The sequence below is a fragment of the Lolium rigidum genome, chromosome 6 (assembly GCF_022539505.1).
Source record: "Lolium rigidum isolate FL_2022 chromosome 6, APGP_CSIRO_Lrig_0.1, whole genome shotgun sequence".
NCBI lineage: Eukaryota > Viridiplantae > Streptophyta > Magnoliopsida > Poales > Poaceae > Lolium > Lolium rigidum.
The window spans coordinates 28669484-28688472 of NC_061513.1; the positions used below are offsets into that span (position 1 = coordinate 28669484).

An 18989-nucleotide genomic window follows, 5' to 3' on the forward strand; every position below is an offset into this window, starting at 1 on the left:
TGTAGTAGTGCCACTGTAACTTCTCGGCTAGTCCAAGCTAAATGTTATCTGCAGGAAGAGTGGAAACCATGGTCAGAGGGAAGGTGCGGATGCGACGAATTGAGAACTCTCGGTGCTTCTGTAGTGATTGGTGCGGATGCGACGAATTGTGATGTTCATGTTCTATAGATTGATATTTGATCCACGAATACTAATAAACCTCAAGGACATTTATCTGTAGTGATTGGTGTGATAGCAACAAATGACGATTCCATGCATTTGCCAATTAACTAAAATCTTTGAATCTGCCACATGTAGCTAACAAGTGTATTATGAAACTAACAAGTGTATCAAATACAGATATGTGAATGCAACTTTCTTATGAAACTGGATCATACTACTATTGAGCAAAGTTTGGCTGAAAATTGCAAATTATCAAAACCATAAAAATACAGCAGTACGAAAGAACACACTGCGATCCAACAAATAAGTATTGTGATCCAAGCATTCACGGTAGTTTTGTAGTGTGTGATTATACAAGTCCCCAAACTGGTATAATAACCTGGAGATGTGATTGAAACCTATATTTCTACAAATTTATCAGACTATTAGTTAGCTTATATTAGTCTTAAAGTCCAGCAATTTGTTGGATTCCAAAAACAGGGCCAAGAGACACTCCTGCACTGGAATACAGAAGAAAGTAGTGGTAAAATCTGACAATATGCAACCCGACATGTTTAACTTAACCAATCTTTAGTGGGAAGTAGCAATGGAAAAGTCCTTGGATGTGATATCAGAATCTTACAAGATTACTTAAATTAATCAAAAAAAACAAATAAGCGATAAGTACAATACACTATCTAAAAGCAGATCACTTCATTGCATGAGTAGTTTGATCAGAGAGGAGTACCAAATCAATATCTTTTAGTAGTGCCAGTGTAACTTGAGGGCTAGTCCAACATGAAGGTTATCTGCAGGCAGGCAGAGTGGAAACTATGGTCAGAGGGAAGGTGCGGATTCGACGAATCGAGAACCCTGTCCATAGACGGGTAAGCTTCTGCAAGCGTCGAGACGGGCTGCCCAAGAAGCGGCGTCCGTGACTCACAGGAGCGCGATGAGAACGAAGAGCAGGAGCGCGGCGACGAAGGAATAGTTGAGGGCCGCGGCGTTGTCTGGGGACGGAGCTAGAAGCGCCGGCAGGGAGAGTCGGCTTCCCCTCCCGTTTTTCGGCCGGCGGACCGCTGCCGGAAGCCGCACAGGTGACCTCGAGTCGCCCAAATCGGGTGCGACATGGACCCGTTGGAATACTTCGGATCGGCTGAGGACACCGGGCAGGAATCAGAGCCGGAATCAGAGTTGGCATATGTGCCGCCATGGGAGGATACAGGAGAGTTCACGAGGAAACAGACGAAGGAGATGGAGAAGGAAGCTAGGTGCACGAACTCAAACCGTTTATGTCCATACGATCGGAAATCGACGGCTCTGATCAACCAAACTTCCAAAGAACTTTCTACCGCTGTGCGACTAGCCGATTACAACTCTCCATGAAAACAAGAACAAAAACGAATACAGCTCTTAATTCTGAACAAAACCTACCGCCTATGGCGCCTTTATAATGGCAGCAACAACCTGCCCAGAAAGCCACGAGCTTCAACATCGCAGCCAAAAACTTCCCGAGTTCGCAAACACGCAAGCCGAAACCATGAGGCGCCGCGGCGGCTTCTCGAGCACCTGGCTCCTCCTTCTCGTCGGCTTCCTCGCCGTCTCCCTCGCTCCGCCGTGTGCAGCAGCGGAGATCAAGACCCGCCCCACGGAGTGGAGCTTCCGCCTCCTCCTCCCCAGCGGCGTGACCGGTGCCGAGAGTCTGGCCTTCGACGCGCGTGGCAACGGCCCCTACGCCGGCGTCTCCGACGGCCGCGTCCTCAAGTGGGGCGGCAGCGCCGTCGGCTGGACCACCTTCGCGTACCACGCCAACTACCGGAAGCTGGCCATGTGCACCGTGCCCGTGGCGCCTTCGGAGCAGACGGAGAGCCTGTGCGGGCGCCCGCTCGGGCTCGCCTTCCACCGCAAGTCCGGCGACCTCTACATCGCCGACGCGTACAAGGGGCTCATGAGGGTTGGCGCCGACGGCGGCGAGGCCGAGGTGCTCGCGTCAGGAGCCGACGGCGTTCCGTTCAACTTCGTTAATGGCATCGACGTGGATCAGGCCACCGGTGACGTTTACTTCACCGATAGCAGCGTCACTTACCCGCGAAGGTACATATTCTGTCGAATACACAAACGTAGATCATCCTTCATGCATACTAAGATAAATTTGACTACTCGATCGGCATAGCTGACGTACTCTAAATCACCATTATTGATGCAATATGCTACTGAATTTACAGGTTCAATACTGAGATCATGATGAACGCGGACGCCACAGGGAGGCTGCTGAAGTACGATGCGAAGACGAAGCAGGTCACTGTACTGAAGGACGATCTGCCATACCCTAACGGGGTGGCGGTGAGCTACGACGGGACATACGTTGTCGTGGCGCACACCGTGCCGTGCCAGGCGCATAAGTACTACCTGCAAGGAGCAAAGGCTGGCCGCTATGAACTACTCGCCGATCTGCCGGGATACCCGGACAACGTGAGGCGTGACGGGAAGGGCGGCTACTGGGTGGCTCTGAACCAGGAGAAGGCGCGCCCGGACGCAACCACGGCTCCGGTGAAGCATCTGGTGGGAGTCCGCCTTGACGGCAATGGCGTGGAGGTGGAGGAGCTCACGGCCGCCAAGGGCGTCACGCTTAGCGAGGTGACCGAGAGGAACGGAACGCTCTGGCTGGGCTCCGTTGAGCTTGACTACATAGGAATAGCTTCATGATTTCCTTACAGTGTTTTTATTAGGAGAATCAGTACATACTCACCAAGAGTATAACAATGCAGTCAGGTTTTGTTAGCACAAGTATAACTATAGATTTTAATTGGTTGGTAGATGTAATTATCCGAGAACGTTTTTACTAGTAATATTTTCTTAATCTATATACTCAATCTTGTGTGGAATCTCTTTGCATGGAACCATGACATGTAAATACTTTATGGCTGCGGGCGTGCGTGCACACCATAGATCGAAATCCTCAATCCAGTAGAATTCATGCTGGGTCGAAATCCTCTTCAGTTTATTGTTGCCCTTCTCTGAATATTATATGTGCATGTTCGTAACCGAAGTGTTCGTGTTCAAGAATCATGAGACGCGCTAATCTCATTTATTTATACCACGTACATACTTTCCCTGGTCTGCTTGGTCCACCTCATGTAAACCATGATAGTAGTTAGCAGTGCTTGTGTTTATATAGTGGCGTATCACGGTTGTTTGCCTCCAAATCAACGACACCTCATTGTTCCAATCACTGGGTATCACGGTTGTTTGCCTCCATCAACGACGCCTCATTGTTCCTCCCACCCTTCCAAGATCCTCTCTGCACCTTCTGTACAGATCATGCGGACAACACTAAGGGAAAATAAGTCTTTGCCGTGCAACTATTTGCACGGCAAAGGGCCCTATATGTGAAGGAAGTTCCTAGCCTGCTGCTTAGTGCTCAACTTTGATTTCATTGTTCGTGTTTCTGATTTGGCAACTTTTTTCTACAGATGAATCTTCTTCGACAATGATCACTGACTTAACTGCCTGAAGTTTACAACTTCTGATGGCACAGGACTGAAATATACAAAAAAAAGTTCTAGCAGATTGCGGATTATTTCAATGCAGTTTGTAGGAAATAGATTATAAGCCTTGAGTCCTCGAATAGAGTCCTTAATCAGCACTCACACAAGAGCCCAAGATTTGCACCATGGAAGCTGGTTGTCCGCATTTGCAGTTTATTAGGCTTCATTGCAATTGGTTTGCTACTGTATGAGGGGCCCCAACCCAGACACCCAGTTAGATTCTTAGACTGAAGCACGTCAGATTAGAAAACATGGCTTCTTGATCAGTTACGAAATTTGGTTATGTGTGTCAGCCTGCTTGACCATTGTCGCGCCTATCTAACATGTATTTGTTGTTTTGAAACTTGCTTGAAAGTACAGAGTGTGCTATTTAGCTTCTCCATCAAAAGATTGATTGATTTTATGTGTCAACTTCTCAAGCCTGGACTTATTAATAGACTGTACCATTAAGTGAATTCACAAGAGATATTTTGCATAGTTTGTTCAGGTCATATGTATTATCTCATTATAGCAAGTCTACATAAAGCAGAGTTTTTATCGGCTGCTTAGATTTGTTGTTACAAGTTTCCAAATTATGCAATACTCTCTAAGATTTATGCTCGTAGAAAACTGGACGAAACATTGCATTGGCACCTGCAGAAGTTCTAATGATACCATGGAAGCCAGGGAGGGCACTTTTGTGGTCAGAGATGCTAAATTAACACATTACAATTAGTTTATTTATTTATTATTCCTTTATTTTCTGTAGCACTGTAGATTCTTTGGATATGACCTGATTAAATGGTAAATTCAAACAGGTATTTGATTCTTATAAATTGGCTTTTCGTAATGGAGTGTTCTACTTTTTGTACTCAAATCCAATCACAACTGGTAAACAGTGATCCCTCAAAGAAGAGAAGGCAACAACTCAGCAAACCTGAACTAAAAAGCATGGTGCGAGGAGAAGATGAAGAATGTAACATAGCCAGCAGATGAACCCACTAGCTGGCTCATTTCTTGTTGAGGTCGACGCCGGCCTTCTTGGCGACGGCGTCGAGGCCGTGCTTCTCGATGGTCTTGAGGGCCTTGGTGGAGAGGCGCAGCTTGACGTAGCGCTTGCCGGCCTCCCACCACAGCTTCTTGTACTGCAGGTTGACGAACTGCTGCTTCTTGGTCTTGTGGTTGGAGAAGGACACCTTGTTGGCCCGGTTGGTCCTCTTATCCAGGAAGGGGCAGATCCGACCTGAGCACAGCGATCATTCATGACTCTTAGCCGTTGAATCCAGGTGTTAGATGTTATAAAGCAGTAGCAATTCTGAAAGAGAACCAGTTCCCTTGTTGTACCACTGGAAGACTGCTACAAGCCTACAACTGTTCCTATATGTACCCTTCATATAATAACACACTTGGACAGGTGCTGAAATTGTTCTTGATTCATGGCAATAAGAATCTTTGGTGCCGTGAAAGGAGTGAATAGATGCTGTCTGACAATTGGACACGATGCGCAAGAATTGCCTGTTGCCGGCTGTCATGTATATTCTCCAAACTCCACAGGTACAACTCAAGCTCTAGCCGGTGAAATCTTAGTTTCAGAGTAATCAACAGTGCATGGTAACTTAATAAATGAAGGTAATCAAGCTAACCCTACCATCTGAGTGGTACATTTTCTGTTGATCTACTGTACATACACACCGCACGTAACAATTACAGTTGGTCTGAAGAAAATCAGACAGAGCAGCACAAGTCTGTCTGTATGTCACAGTACACACAACGAGCACGGCTGGCAGAAGCAATATTGCAACGCAATGCAATGCAAGCGAGGAAATAAACAAAGGAAAGGAGGGTGGAGGGACGTACGGGCAACGATGGTGTGCTTGGTGGAGAGGGGGAGGGGGGCAGCGGTGGCCGTGAGGCCGAGGCTGAGGCCGGCGAGCTGAGAAGTGGCGAACCCGAGCGAGGTGGCGTAGGCGTTCGAGCGGGCGAGCGGGGCCCTGGCGGCGCCGGCGGGCATGGAGTAGGAGCACAGCATGGACGCCATGGATGGGTGGAATGGATTTCTGACTGAAACCTTGCTCGGGTCGGGGGAAGGGAAGAAGAGGATAAGAAGAGGCGCACGGACGACGTAAAGGGGAGAAGAGGATAATGAATGCCAGAAAGCCCACGACTGGGTCAGGCTCAAGCCCAGCCCATCTCTTGCGGCCCAATCGGGCTTCCACATCTTTAACTGTGTAACCTAGCGCTCTGCCAAAAAAAAAACTGTAACCTTGCTCGAGATCTTCCGCCGAGGCCAGGGATAGAGCCAGGAATTAAATACGATGGGGCCAAATGAACAACTTTTTTATTTGGAGGAAGTCATATACGTAGGTGAATTTGGAGTACATTTTTTTACAAAATATAGTAGGGTTTTAGAAAAAAATTCCATCATTAGAAGGGACCATGGCCTTGGCTAGCAACCCTGGCTCCATCCCTGGCCGCAGCCCCAGCACCAGTGCACCACCACCCTCCTCTCCTCCCTCACCCCCACCTTCATCAAGGACGGTGACATCGGAGTTGTCGCGATGCTCTTCCACTGCAACATCCTGGCGCTCATCGGCGTTGTCTCCTCCCCGCATTACCCCTGTATAAGCACCAACCTTGTAACAGGGAATAATAGACTTGTTGAAAATGAATCAAGTCTAAATCTTCTCACTCCGTCTCTCTATTCCTCACCCCCTTTACAGAGTGGTGTTCCCATGTTTTGGGTGGGTTTGGTCGTGTGGTGAGTGTGGGCATGACACCATAGTTCATGTTGTTGTACGGTTTTCGCTTGATTTTTCATTAACTACTATAAATATTTTCTTGTTAATTAATAATGGATAAGGCAAAACTTTTGTTTTTGTTTTAAAAAAGTTTGTACTTGCCGGGGTTAAATGTTCCGATGGATCAGGTCCAAAATTGGAATCAGGCAATCGCACATTCTACTTGCTGATCACGGATACATCTTGCAATGAGGATCTCCGGAGCATTGTTAACCTTTTGAAATTAAGTGCGAAACATCTTTTGAAATCTCTGAAGAAAATGCTAGTTCAGAGCAAGGACGCCTGTATCATAATCTTCTTGTTACAATACTCCCAAACATCTTTTGAAATCTCTGAAGAAAGTTACAGAAATCACAATTCAACACCAATTTGCTGCATACAAGATTCAGCTTATTCTCAAATGAATTTCCCATGGGCCAGGTCCCAAAATTGGTCTTCGGTTTCGTATGAACATATGCATCAGTTCTGCAATTGGAATTAGGCGATCGCACATTCTGCTAGCTGATCACGGATACATCTTGCAACGAGGATCTCCGAAGCATTACTGACCTTTTCTCCAATTAATCAAACAACTCTATTAACATTACATGGCCCAAAAATAAATAAATAAAACTATGTATAAATAACCGTATAAAAGGTGCTGTTGTTTACAGTTTACAGCCATGTACACCCAAACCTGTGACTAGCTCAATCCTTCCCTCTACACTAAAACTTGCTGCCAAACAATCAAAACAAAAAACAAAACAAAAAAATCTCAAGAGCTTTTGTCCTGTATAAAATGTACACATTTCTACCCAAACGAATCACCTCAAGAACACGCAGGGCTTGTGATCCTTGGTGTCCGTTTCTGGACGCCGCTGGTCACCGTTGGGCACCCACCAGACTCTGATGCTCTTGTCGAGCCCTCCGCTGTACACCATGCAGCCATTGCTGGTCCGGCACACGGAGGCCTGGATGCACTTGACGGGGCCCTCGTGGCCTCCGACGGCGCCGACCTTGGCGAGGCCGCCGTCGGGCTGCCGGCGCCACAGGCCGATGGTCTTGTCGGCGGAGCCGGTGCACACCAGGTCGCCGGCCACGCAGAGGCACAGCACGGCCATGGGGTGCGCTTTGATGTCACACGCGAGGTTCCACCGCGCGCCGCCGTGCCGGTCCCAGCCGAGGACGTGCCCGTCCGAGCCGGCCGCGTACACGCGCCGCCCCGCCGAGGTTCCGTCGGCGCTCACCGCGACGGCGTTCCACGACACGCCGTCGCGCGCGACGAGGACGGCCAGGAGGGTGTGCGTCGACTTGCCTTTCTCCCAGGCCTTGACGCGGCCGTCGGCAGAGGCGGAGTACACGACGCCGCAGTCAGCAGCGACAGCGTTGATGGCGTCGTCGTGGGCGCGCACGGACTCGAGGCACCTGAGGTCGGACATGCGCCACACCTTGAGCGTCCGGTCCCAGGAGCCGGAGTAGACGACGCCGTCCTGCACGGCGACGGCGAGGCAGGAGATGCTGTCGGCGTGCTCGATCCAGAGCCGCCGCCTGGCGCCGCGGCGGGTCTGCGGCGCGTAGCTGGCCTGCCGGAACACGCGGCCCAGGTAGTCCCGGGCGGTGGGCAGCGCGGCGACGAGCTTGAAGGCGTTCTCGGAGCGGCGCGAGACGCGCCACACGCGCACGCGCCCGTCCTGGTGCGCCGAGAACACGCGCCCGCCCGCGACAGCCAGCGCCTTGACGGAGCCGGAGCCCGAGCCCTCGCCGCCGCCGAAGCGCGCGAAGAGGCGCAGGTCCGGCTGCTGCCAGGCCACGATGTCGGCGCCCGTGGAGGCGCTGAGCAGGAACTCGCCGCAGAGGGAGAGGCAGGACACGGAGCCGCCGCCCCCGTGCGCGTCCCGGAACACCGCCAGCGGCTTGCACGGCGACGCCTCCATCGGCATCGGCATCATCGGCGCCCCGTCGGATGATGCCGAGAATGAGGAGGAGGTGGAGGAGGACGAGGAGGAGGAGAGGGAGTCGTGCCGCCGCGGGAGGAGGGGCACGGACATTGCGGCGCGTTCTTGATCCGGCGGCGTAATCGCCATGGCTGATTGGCCGGGTTTCTTGACGCACGCGCGCGGAGAGATGGAGAGACGTTGGCTGGGGGAGGCTATGCTAAAATTGCAGTCTTGCAGAGGAGGCGACAGAGAGGCAGGCGGAGCGGAGGGAAGGTCGGTTTTAAGCCGGCGAGGCGACCACCGGCTGCCGCTTGCTTTCCCTTTTTCGCTAGAGAAAAGGTGGTGGTTAAATAAGGCGGGGTTGGTCCGGGACGAAGCTGCGGCCCAACGGCTACTAGGCGCGGGCGGAGGTGGAGCAGAGGGACAGGGATTCAGTAACATTCAAACAGCATGGCACGTTGTGCCATGACCTCTCATCCACCCTACACTTTTCATCTAACGGCTGCTATCAATCGATTTGAAAATTTTGCTAAATTTGTCTTTTTTGCTGCGCCCAAAATACAAAATATTTTTGATTGAAACTTTCCGTACTTACAACATGATTCGTTCGGAGCAGAGCATTCATCGCTACGTGTTTCAATGTTACTGAATCCCTGTCCGGAGCAGAGCATTCATCGCTACGGTTTCAGTTTTCTCTACACAAAAGCGGCTGTTTTTGCAGAAATTAAACGTCTTGCCTTCGGCATGTGTCCAAATCAACGGTAATGTATCACATTTACAAAAAATACTTCATCTCTTCTTATTTACTTCCGCATCCTCAATTTAGTCAAAGTCAATCAAACACTGAAACGTTTGCCACCTGTACGTTTAGGAAAATTATCAGCATCTACACTACAAAATCTGTGGTGCTAGAATTGTTAAAGTCCTTTATGCGTTCCATAATTCTTTCATGCTTTTATTTAAAATTTGAGCTAAAGTCGCGACAAGAGTTATGCAACGGAGGGAATAAATTTTCATATTATATGCTTTAATACTATAAAGATGTCGATATTGTTATGTAAATTTTTATCTTTAAGTGAAAGGCCCTCTCCCCTCCTCAAAACCTATTCCCCAAAAAATGTGCCAGCCCACCGCCACGCCTACGTCGGACCCGACCCATAGGGGTCGACATGGGTGCTCTAGTGCACAACCACGTAGGGAACGACCTCGTGAGGCCTCCTCGCCGGCGACGCTGAGCCGATTGATCAGCTTTATTAATTATCTCGTTGGTTCGCCAGGCGGCGACTCAAGGTTTCCCTCGACTGTCGATGACATGTACTCACACTCAACGGCTCATTTCTCACGCCAGAGTTAATGCTGGCACCGACCTCAACCAAGCCATCCGCGAATCTTCTGGCGCCATCCTCGCGGTCGACAACGAATATGGGCGCTGGTGGTCAGCGATGTATTCCGGCAACATCGTCGACCTCGCCGAGGGCGACCATGTCAGCAAGAAGGCTGGCGAGGCAGACCCATGCAACATCATGTTCTCCTCCTTCTGGGATGGTGACGATGTCAACAACGACGCCGGAGACGGTGCGGATAGTGCCGCTTCGGACTGGAGCTTGTTCCTGCTCACTTAGATTAGGTATAGTTTAAGTTTTTTAAAAATTGTTCGTCAAATTTGTATACAAACCTAAATTGTTTTAATGAATTCGTAATTTTTGGTTGCTAGACAAAGTTAAAGGGCGGTGGAGATGTGCTTAGAAAAAAATTCTGGCAATATGCAAATAGATCATGTGCATTATTTTGATGCAGAGGCTGAGGCAAAGTTTCCCATTTTTTTTAAAAAAAATGCAGAAGATATGTGATTGCCTGGTGAGTAATTGAGGTCGTGATTTGTTAGTTTATTCATCGATCGATCGCACCATTGCACCAAGTCTAGATCATGATGGAAAACATGCGTGTAATGATCGATAATCTCAACATAACCTACCTCAGTCCTAGAGGTCACATGCACGCATTACTACCAGCTCCGAGCAGCGGGTAACACATGCTCACTCCCTGTCCCCTTCCCATTTTAGGGACCTTTTTGTGTTCTCGTTCGGACATTTGGCCAGCCTCCTTGGATCCAGGAACGATGAAATCGTAGACAAGCAAGCTTGCATGAATGACAATGTCGTCGTTCCGAGACGACCCGCCCAATGTCACTTTACACAACTCCCTGCCGTGCGTCTGCAGCTGGAGTTCCCTTGAAGAATAGTGTACGTAGAACTGGTAGACTGTTCATTGTCTACTTGAACGAACAAAGTCTGCAGGCCGGCCGGTGCTCGTGCACCAACCTTGCTGCGGTACGAATCTGACCATCGACTACTACGTATATTAATAATCCGCCGCCCAAAGACCAACGCAGCGCCATGCAAAGTATCCTACACAATCCTAAAGCACCTAGCAAAGCGGCTATACCTTGTAGTACATGTAAGGACGAATGGTATCTTGACTTGAAGACAACATGCACAGAAATGTACTTCCTCATGTTCATAATTATTTTGCTTTCTCCCTTAGGTTCAAGTCAAACTTGATAAACTTTGACAAAATATTATGGAAAAATATTAACATCAAAAATACAAAATCTATTATAATAGAATCATCATAAGGTATATTTTCATATTGATGTACCTCATATTATGGATATTGTTAATTTTCTTATATTCTTAGTTAAACGTTACAAAGGTTGATTTTATTAAACCTAGAAGACAAAGTAAATATCACATGTTTTCTTAACTCTTGACATAGACAATATTGACGTCTTAAGTTGCTTCAGAAGAATTAGGGAAATTCGTTCCTCAAAAACCTATATTTGTCCTAGATTCATCGTGCATGCATCGGTAAGTTCGAGTGAGGCCAAAAACCTCTCCTTGGTCATCCCACGTGGGCGACCATAGAGGCGAACCCTAATTGCCCCTCTGCTCCCACCACACCCTGCTCCTCTTCCCCGCCGCCATCGCCATGCGCCATGTGGCAAATCCCATGCGGTGTCGGTGGCAGGTTCCTGCTCGCGAGAAGTTCTGCGCGGGGCAATATCGATCTGGCGGCAGAGAGCTACAATGATGGACCGACACCCCTCATGCGGTGGCCCGATGCGCTGCGGCCCAGGCGGTTCCCCGTGGTGGAGGCGGTGAAGCTCGGCAGCGCTGGCATCTTCCTCTCGTCGGCGATGGCAGTGTCGTCGATAACTTCTACTAGAGGTCTCCTTCGGAGAAATGGCTAACCGGGTAAACCCGGGTGAATTCAGATGTAACTTTTTCCCACGATGATTTTGATATATTATACGTTTTTTTCCGACGTCGTATGCAAAAGTTAATGCGGTTTTACCATTTTTCAAACCTTTTTTGCAAAATAAGTGAAAATTCGAATTTCTTAATTTTCCATAATAGTAGGTTGCGTAACATACAAGAATCTCAAAAGATTTTATTTTTAAAATTTTCTATCATTTTCCTTTCTATTTTGCAGAGTTAAAAAGGCGATGGGGGGGGGGGGGGGTGAAGGGTGCGTGGGGAGTAAAAACCAGAAAATTAACCTTTAGTCCCGGTTGGTGTTATGAACCGAGACTAAAGGGACCCTTTAGTCTCGGATTGTAACACTAACCGGGACTAAAGAGGCCTACGCCGGCCGCGGCCCACCATAACCCTTTAGTTCCGGTTGGTATTACCAACCGAGACTAAAGGGTACCCTTTAGTCCCGGGCTGGAGCATTAGTCTCGATTCACCAGCAGAACCGAGACTAAAGACCCCATTAGTCCCGGGTCAAAATATTTGGGGCCTAATGGGTTGGGATGGAAGCCCTTTTTTCTACTAGTGTTATCAAGCAGATGAAAGACTATTTGGAGCCAAAACCTACATTTGGTTTCAGAATTTAATCAGTGTATATGATATATCGATCACGTGTAAAATGGCCGCTAACGGGTTGAGAAAATCATACGCCATGCACACTCTTTGCTTGGCGCGTTGACAGCAGCACATCATGGTCTCACTTGGTTTTGACGCACGCGAGATCAAGGCTGCTTAATTAATTGGAGAGGTTGGGCATTACGCTAATGCGGTAGGTTTTCAAAAGTTTTCGGACCATTTTTATATATCTTCCACGCAAAAGTCGCAGCACGCCAGCACGGAATCTGATTTTAATTTGAGCTCGAACAGTATTGGCTGGGAAAGCTAATCGCCGGCCTAGCTAGGTTGGAAAGCGCCTTTTGCCGATGATCGAGACTGAAAAGCAAGTTCGTGCTTTGTAGGCACATGAATGCATTTTGCTCCATCATTTTTGAATGATGAGCGACTAACCCACTGCGGCTTAATTAATTCGGAGATTTTTAAATTTTGGGCGGTCGGTTCCTTTGGAGATGGATGGACCCCCGTCGCATGTTTTTTTTAGGAAAAAAGGCTACTTCCACCTTGCTGGGCCGGGCTTCCGTTCCGTTTTGACCGGCCCATCTAAGGGCCCGCAACAGCTACTGGTTAGAGAAGGACCTGGCAGGCTTAATAGCTCTTCTAAAACCGAGCGAAGCTCCACCTCAATATCTCGCTACATCGGCCTTATTTGGGGCAGCCCAATGGCGGATACAGTTTTTGTTAAGGAATTCTGAAAAATAGCAGTAAAATCATTTTAGAGATCAACAAATGTACAAAAATGCTTGAAATATTTTTAGCTCAAGAAAAATCGGACCACCCAAATTAATTAAGGACCTTTTTTCCTTTGTCGTTCCGCTCCACTATAGACCATAGTGTAAAAAATCAGACCGGGGATCAAACCGGTGAGCGTGTCGGTTTAGGTTTTTACTTGTTAGACCGTGGTTCACTACCTGATTTTCTAAGCAATAAAATAATATATTTACTAATAAATGTTGCAATAAATTAAAAATATACTATGTGCAAAAATATGATGGTGCCTCTATACTTAATCTTTTTTGCGAAAATTAAACCGCTCTATTAATAATCATCAATAGTAGTACAAACATCCTAAAAGATAATAAAAATTACAAATAGGTAATTGGACCACCTAGCGACGACTACAGACACTAGCACGAGCCGAAGGCGCACTGCTGTCATCGCCCCTCCATCACCGGAGTCAGACAAAGCTTGTCGTAGTAGAGCTTGCACGCCGCCGTCATCGTCCCTCCATCACTGGAGTCAGGCAAAAACTTGTCGTAGTAGAGCTTATCATAGTAGAAATACTGGAAGTCGTCGTGCTAAAGCCTCGAAGAACCAGCGCAACAGAGCAACAATCATCGCCAATGATAACAACCGTAGATCAGAACAGACTGACATGAAACCCATACCGAGGAACATGAAAACCGACCGGGTCCCTGGAGATTCGTCGGGCACATGACTCCACACGCACTTTGTCAATGCTAGACACACCACCTGAGCAAGGATAGGACGGGGAGGACTTTACTCTTGACTTCAAGATGTAGCCGCCGCCTCAACATCCCGAAAAAGATACTGAAAAACAACCTACAAAAAGAACGAAAACTCCCCACCGAGAGAGCCTGCGGTCTGCCATACCTCCAAAACCCCCAAGGCCGCTGGAGATGGAGCGTACAAGCGGTATCGCCGGCGAGAAGGACCAAACCCTATATTGTTTTTGTGGCGGAGCCGCTGATCCTCTCCTGGTTGGACGTAAAGTGAAGCTACTTAATAAAAAAAGACATGTGACTTAAATTTTTATTGACTCTAGGTCATTGCAGGTGGCTCAGTTTTAACTGATGACGACTTGATGACAAAGTCAACAAGAGAAACCACAAAACTTATGTTGAATTGATCTTCCTCTGATAAAAGCCAATCAGCAAAAACCTTTCACTGCAGACGTTACCGGCTCTGTTTCTGAGCTCGACTTGGCATGTGCTTTTGATTCTGTATCTTGGCCCCTATTGCTGCAGATCCTTCGGAGAATGGGTTTTGGTCCACGTTTCTTTCACTGAATAATTATACTGATATCAACTGCAAGCACCTGTATATTGATCAATGGGAGCCCCAGAGCTCGAATTTGGCATGTGAGGGGGCTTAGGCAGGAAGGTCCCCTCTCCCCACAATTGTTCCTCCACACTATGGAGAAATATTATATTAAAAAAAGCTGAGCAGAGAGGGTGTGTTTTAGAACCTGCAAACTCAGGAAGTCAGATACAAGTTATATTCATATGCTGACAAACGCAACGCTCTTCCTCCAACCTCCCCCTATACCCTCAACCTCATCGCCCCCAGATTCGTTGACGGGCTAAGCTCGCGATGCCGGTGAAGGGAGCGACAGGGATTTGATCAGCGGGCTCATCACGTGTCTCTTCTTCACCTTCATCTTCACCTTCCTCATCTTCAGCATCCTCCATGAAAGTATCACCGAAATGATCAGGATAGTTGTCATCGATGATATCATCCCCTTCTTCATCTTCTTCCATTATAATCCCTATTTCTCCATGCTTGGTCCAACAATTATAGCTTGGCATGAAACCATGCAGAAGCAGGTGCAGGTGAACTTCTCTTGAGGAAGAGTAACCCTTCTGATTCTTACAGCCAACACATGGACAGATAACAAAACCCCCCCTGCTTGTTCGCATTAGCCACTACGAGGAAATCTTTCAAACTCGTAGTGAACTCGCCGGAGAGTCGGTTATCGTACATCCATTGCCGATTCATCTGCATTATTATTATATAAAGTATATAATTAACCATCATGCATTTGTTAAACTAACTAGCTAGAAATAATAGAAATTAAACAATGAACTACACACATGCATATTTTATCAATGACACATGAAAGGTTCAAGTTGCTAACCGCGATCGAGGAGGAAAAATAAATGGAGAAAGCTCAAGTGTGGCTCGGACACTTCATATCATATTTGTTTCATGCTCTCGGGCATTTCATCGAACACCTTGTGTGCATAAGAGGAACCAAAAGCAAACCCACCACCCCTTGTGAAGATTGTGAAGAGAAGTGGCACCAAATGGCTAAGTGAAGTGAGCTGAGCTGCCTTTTATAGGGATAGGCCTTTAGTCCCGGTTGGCCTGGCCAACCGCGACTAAAGGCCTTCGGGCCAGGCCTGAGGACCTTTAGTCGCGGTTAGGAGATTCAATGCAAATACATGGGGTTACCACTGTCTCTCAAATTTGAAATGAACATCCAGCTCAAATATTCAATGCAACCAAGTAATACAATGCAGTTTGTTTGGGTTTGAGGGTTAAGAAATTCTGCAATTTCTCTCATCATACATTCATACTTGCCTTGCATTGCATGGAGTACCTATTGTATTGGGCCACACGAAGGCAGCAGGCCAGCAGCAGCCCATCAGCGTAGGCAGCCGATGATCTGTGGATCGAATCGAAGCAAACTGAGAGAGAGAGAGAGACCATCGCCGTCGGCCGTCGCGCGGTTCGTCGCCCGCCGTCTCAACTCCTCTCCCTCTCTCGACCACCCCTCCCGCCTCCGCCTCGTCCTCTCCCGCTCTCCCGCTCTCCCCCGTACCACTCGCCCCGACGACGCGCGGTTCCGGCGAACCGCCGCCATCTTCCCCGCCACCGGCCCACGCACGCCGCCGCCGATACCACTCTTCCATACAGGATGCAGTTTTCCGGTGAACACCATTCTTGGTTTTGAGCGGCTGGCCGAAGCTAAGCAGCCCTCACGCACGCCGCCCCGCTGAATTTCCCCGTCTCGCACCACCAACCAGCACCAGCCAGCCCCATGTCTCGCCTCTACTACTTGACCGCTCCGACGGCCATCTTTCTCCGGCGTTCCTCCCCCACCTCCACCTCGCCACCCTCACTCCGTGCTTTTCAGGTAGCCCTCGCCGCCGCCACGGAGAACCTACGCTCCGGGACGCTCAGCCCTGAAGATGCACACCACCTGTTCGATGAATTGCTGCGCCAGGACACTCCAGTCCCCACGCGCGCCCTCAACGGCTTTCTCGCCGCCCTAGCACGCGCGCCGGCCTCCGCCGCCTGCAGCGACGGCCTCTCGCTCGCCGTCGCCCTCTTCAACCGCATGCCCTTGGTGGCACCGCCCACGGTCTGGACGTACAGCATCCTGCTCGACTCTTGTTGCCGCGCGCGGCAGCCAGACCTAGCGCTCGCCTTCTTCGGCCGCTTCCTCAGGGCGGGCCTCAAGGCAAACATCGACATTGTTCGCACACTCCTCAAGGTGCTCTGCCACGCAAAGCGGACTGATGAGGCTGCGGACGTGCTGCTTCACAGGATGCTGCATCTGGGCTGCGTGCCCGATGCCATCTCGTACACCACGGTTATCCGTGGCTTCTTAAAGGAGGGTAAATTCAGCACAGCAAGCAACCTATTCCATGAAATGGTGCAGCGGGGCGTTGTTCCTGATGTGGTGACATATAGCTCCATGATTCATGCGTTGTGCAAGCGTGGAAGAAGCAAAGAAGCTAGACAAATCCTGGATTGTGGGATTCTCAAGGGACTCAAACCAGATATCGTTGCATACACTACCATGCTTCACGGGTACGCTACAGAAGGATGCCTCGTTGATATGAATAATCTCTACAACTTGATGGTACAAGAAGGTGTTGTACCTAACCAATTTGTTTTCAACATATTGATCAATGCGCATGCCAAGTGTGGATTGGTGGATGAGGCCTTTCTTATCTTTGAAGACATGCAGAAACAGGGAGTGAAACCGGATGTCGTAACCTATTTAGCCATGATAGATGCGTTTTGCAGAAAGGGTAGGATGAATGATGCTATTCAACAATTCAACCAGATGATTAATATGGGGGTACCACCGAATATGCAGACTTACAGGTGCCTGATTCAGGGTTATTGTACACATGGTGATTTAGTGAGAGCTAAAGAATTGGTTCATGAAATGATGGGAAAAGGCATCCGTTGTCCTGGCGTTGTGTTCTTTAACATGATAATAAACAACCTATGCAAAGAAGGTAGGGTGACAGATGCACAAGATATCTTTGACTTCATGATACATATAGGTGAGAAGCCTGATGTTATCACATTCACTTCACTGATTGATGGATACTGCTCAGCTGGCAAGATGCAGAAAGCATGCAGGGTACGTGATGATATGGTATCGGTTGGCATTGAACCTGATGCAATTACGTACAATACACTTATTGATGGATATTTTAAAGCTGGAATGGTGGATGCTGCATTGACTCTATTCAGAGAAATGTCAGATATGGCAGCTAAACCGGATACTCTTACTTATAACATCATAATGGATGGATTATTTAAGGCTGGTAGAACTGTTGCTGCAAAGGAAAAGTTTCATGAGATGGTCAAAAATGGAGTGAGATTGTCCATTTATACATACAATATAATTCTCAATGGGCTTTGCAAAAATGGTTGTGCAGACGAAGCAATCATGTTGTTCGAGAAATTGCATGCAATGAACCTTAAGTTTGATATTAGAACTCTCAATGTTATAATTAATGCAATGTTTAATGTTGGGAGAATAGAGCAAGCTAAGAATTTGTTTGCTGCAATGCCAGCCAAGGGATTGGCACCTGATGTTGTAACCTACACTACGATGATGTCAAACCTTATAAAAAAAGGATTGGCAGAAGAAGCTGACAATATATATTCATCAATGGAGACGAGTGGTTGTCCTCCTGACTCTCGTCTGTTAAATGTTATTATCAGAAAGTTACTGAACAAAGGTGAAATAGTCCGGGCCATCAGTTATATGTCCAGACTTGATGGGAAGGGCATGTCGCTTGAAGCTTCGACTACTTCCCAATTGATATCTCTCTTTTCAATGCAAGGGATATACCATAAGCACAAAGATTTGCTCCCAGCAAGGTATCAATTTTTTGAAGGAGACATCTACAGTTGACATGAACTTAAACCCTTGAAAGGCATGCTTAAGATTTTCATTGCAATGAGTCATTTTTGCTGGTACAAGAAATGCAGGCTGCTGCGAGTACAAAGTTAGTACCTGATTTCTCATATTCCAATCTGTTGAAATTATGGAATGTGAACTATTGATGAATTAGTAAGAACATCATTTTATTGTATATATATATATATTTTTTTTTTTTTTGTAGGATGATCAGAGGTAGACCTGATTGCATTTGTTACAAAAATGGCTTCTGGTGACTGGTGGTGATTGTTGAAGGTATTGAGATGTGTTGTTCCACAAGATGTTTATTTTTTTGGCTGTATGTTAGTGATTTGAAGTTGTACATGAACTGAACAGTAGCACCCTGCTCTGCCATCATCACATTGCTCACAGAGCTGGAGAATGACATCATGTCCAATGGGTTCCAGAAAAGCTGTAGTGCGATTCTGGGACACCATGGGGCGCTCTTTTCCTGTGTTCTTCGTCAAGAGGGAGGCTAAGCGAAAGCTATTTAATCTCGTGTACACCAATCCTGTGTTAGCTGTTTATTTGGTTCTGATGAACTGGGACTGGGCAATGATTCTTGGAGTTAGAAGTAGACATGATTGGAAGACAACCTTAAGTTATTCTGCATGGCTGCTCTGGATTCGCATTAGTGACATATTACTGGCGTTTTAATCATATTAACTGCTCCGAACAACAACATAGGAATGTAAATAGATGATATTCATGCATCATTACTCGTACAATTTTTTAAATCAATTCCT

The 18989-nt window shown here is 47.8% G+C and overlaps 4 protein-coding genes across 4 annotated transcripts; 2 read left to right on the plus strand and 2 right to left on the minus strand.

The window, feature by feature from the left end:
- Nucleotides 1-1681: 1681 nt before the first annotated feature.
- LOC124659832 (protein STRICTOSIDINE SYNTHASE-LIKE 10-like) lies at nt 1682-2847 on the plus strand. The gene is made up of 2 exons (XM_047197638.1): nt 1682-2235; nt 2367-2847. Exons 1-2 carry the CDS (start codon nt 1682-1684, stop codon nt 2845-2847), a joined length of 1035 nt encoding a protein of 344 aa, XP_047053594.1.
- A 1623-nt stretch (nt 2848-4470) lies between these two features.
- LOC124661263 (50S ribosomal protein L28, chloroplastic-like) lies at nt 4471-5739 on the minus strand. Its single transcript, XM_047199128.1, has 2 exons — nt 5526-5739; nt 4471-4911 (listed from the first exon to the last, which is right to left on the minus strand). Exons 1-2 carry the CDS (start codon nt 5704-5706, stop codon nt 4679-4681), a joined length of 414 nt encoding a protein of 137 aa, XP_047055084.1. The 5' UTR covers nt 5707-5739; the 3' UTR covers nt 4471-4678.
- Nucleotides 5740-6073: 334 nt separating this feature from the next.
- Nucleotides 6074-8529, minus strand: LOC124662353 (protein JINGUBANG-like). The gene is made up of 3 exons (XM_047200201.1): nt 7274-8529; nt 6847-6931; nt 6074-6301 (listed from the first exon to the last, which is right to left on the minus strand). The coding sequence occupies exons 1-3, from the start codon at nt 8527-8529 to the stop codon at nt 6074-6076; spliced, it is 1569 nt and encodes a 522-aa protein (XP_047056157.1).
- Nucleotides 8530-16092: 7563 nt separating this feature from the next.
- On the plus strand, nt 16093-17757 carry LOC124662354 (protein Rf1, mitochondrial-like; the record flags this gene model as incomplete). Its single annotated transcript, XM_047200202.1, has 1 exon — nt 16093-17757. A coding segment is annotated over exon 1 (1665 nt), but the record flags the coding sequence as incomplete, so codon positions are not given.
- Nucleotides 17758-18989: the final 1232 nt, after the last annotated feature.

Coding starts and splice junctions, on each gene's coding strand:
- LOC124661263 (XM_047199128.1), bottom strand. CDS start 5,706: ATGGCGTCCATGCTGTGCTCCTACTCCATGCCCGCCGGCGCCGCCAGG. Junction 4,912..5,525: donor CAAGCACACCATCGTTGCCC/GTACGTCCCTCC, acceptor CGCTGTGCTCAG/GTCGGATCTGCCCCTTCCTG.
- LOC124659832 (XM_047197638.1), top strand. CDS start 1,682: ATGAGGCGCCGCGGCGGCTTCTCGAGCACCTGGCTCCTCCTTCTCGTC. Junction 2,236..2,366: donor AGCGTCACTTACCCGCGAAG/GTACATATTCTG, acceptor CTGAATTTACAG/GTTCAATACTGAGATCATGA.
- LOC124662353 (XM_047200201.1), bottom strand. CDS start 8,529: ATGGCGATTACGCCGCCGGATCAAGAACGCGCCGCAATGTCCGTGCCC. Junction 6,932..7,273: donor AAGCCCTGCGTGTTCTTGAG/GTGATTCGTTTG, acceptor TTCCAATTGCAG/AACTGATGCATATGTTCATA. Junction 6,302..6,846: donor TTGAGAATAAGCTGAATCTT/GTATGCAGCAAA, acceptor CCCTGTTACAAG/GTTGGTGCTTATACAGGGGT.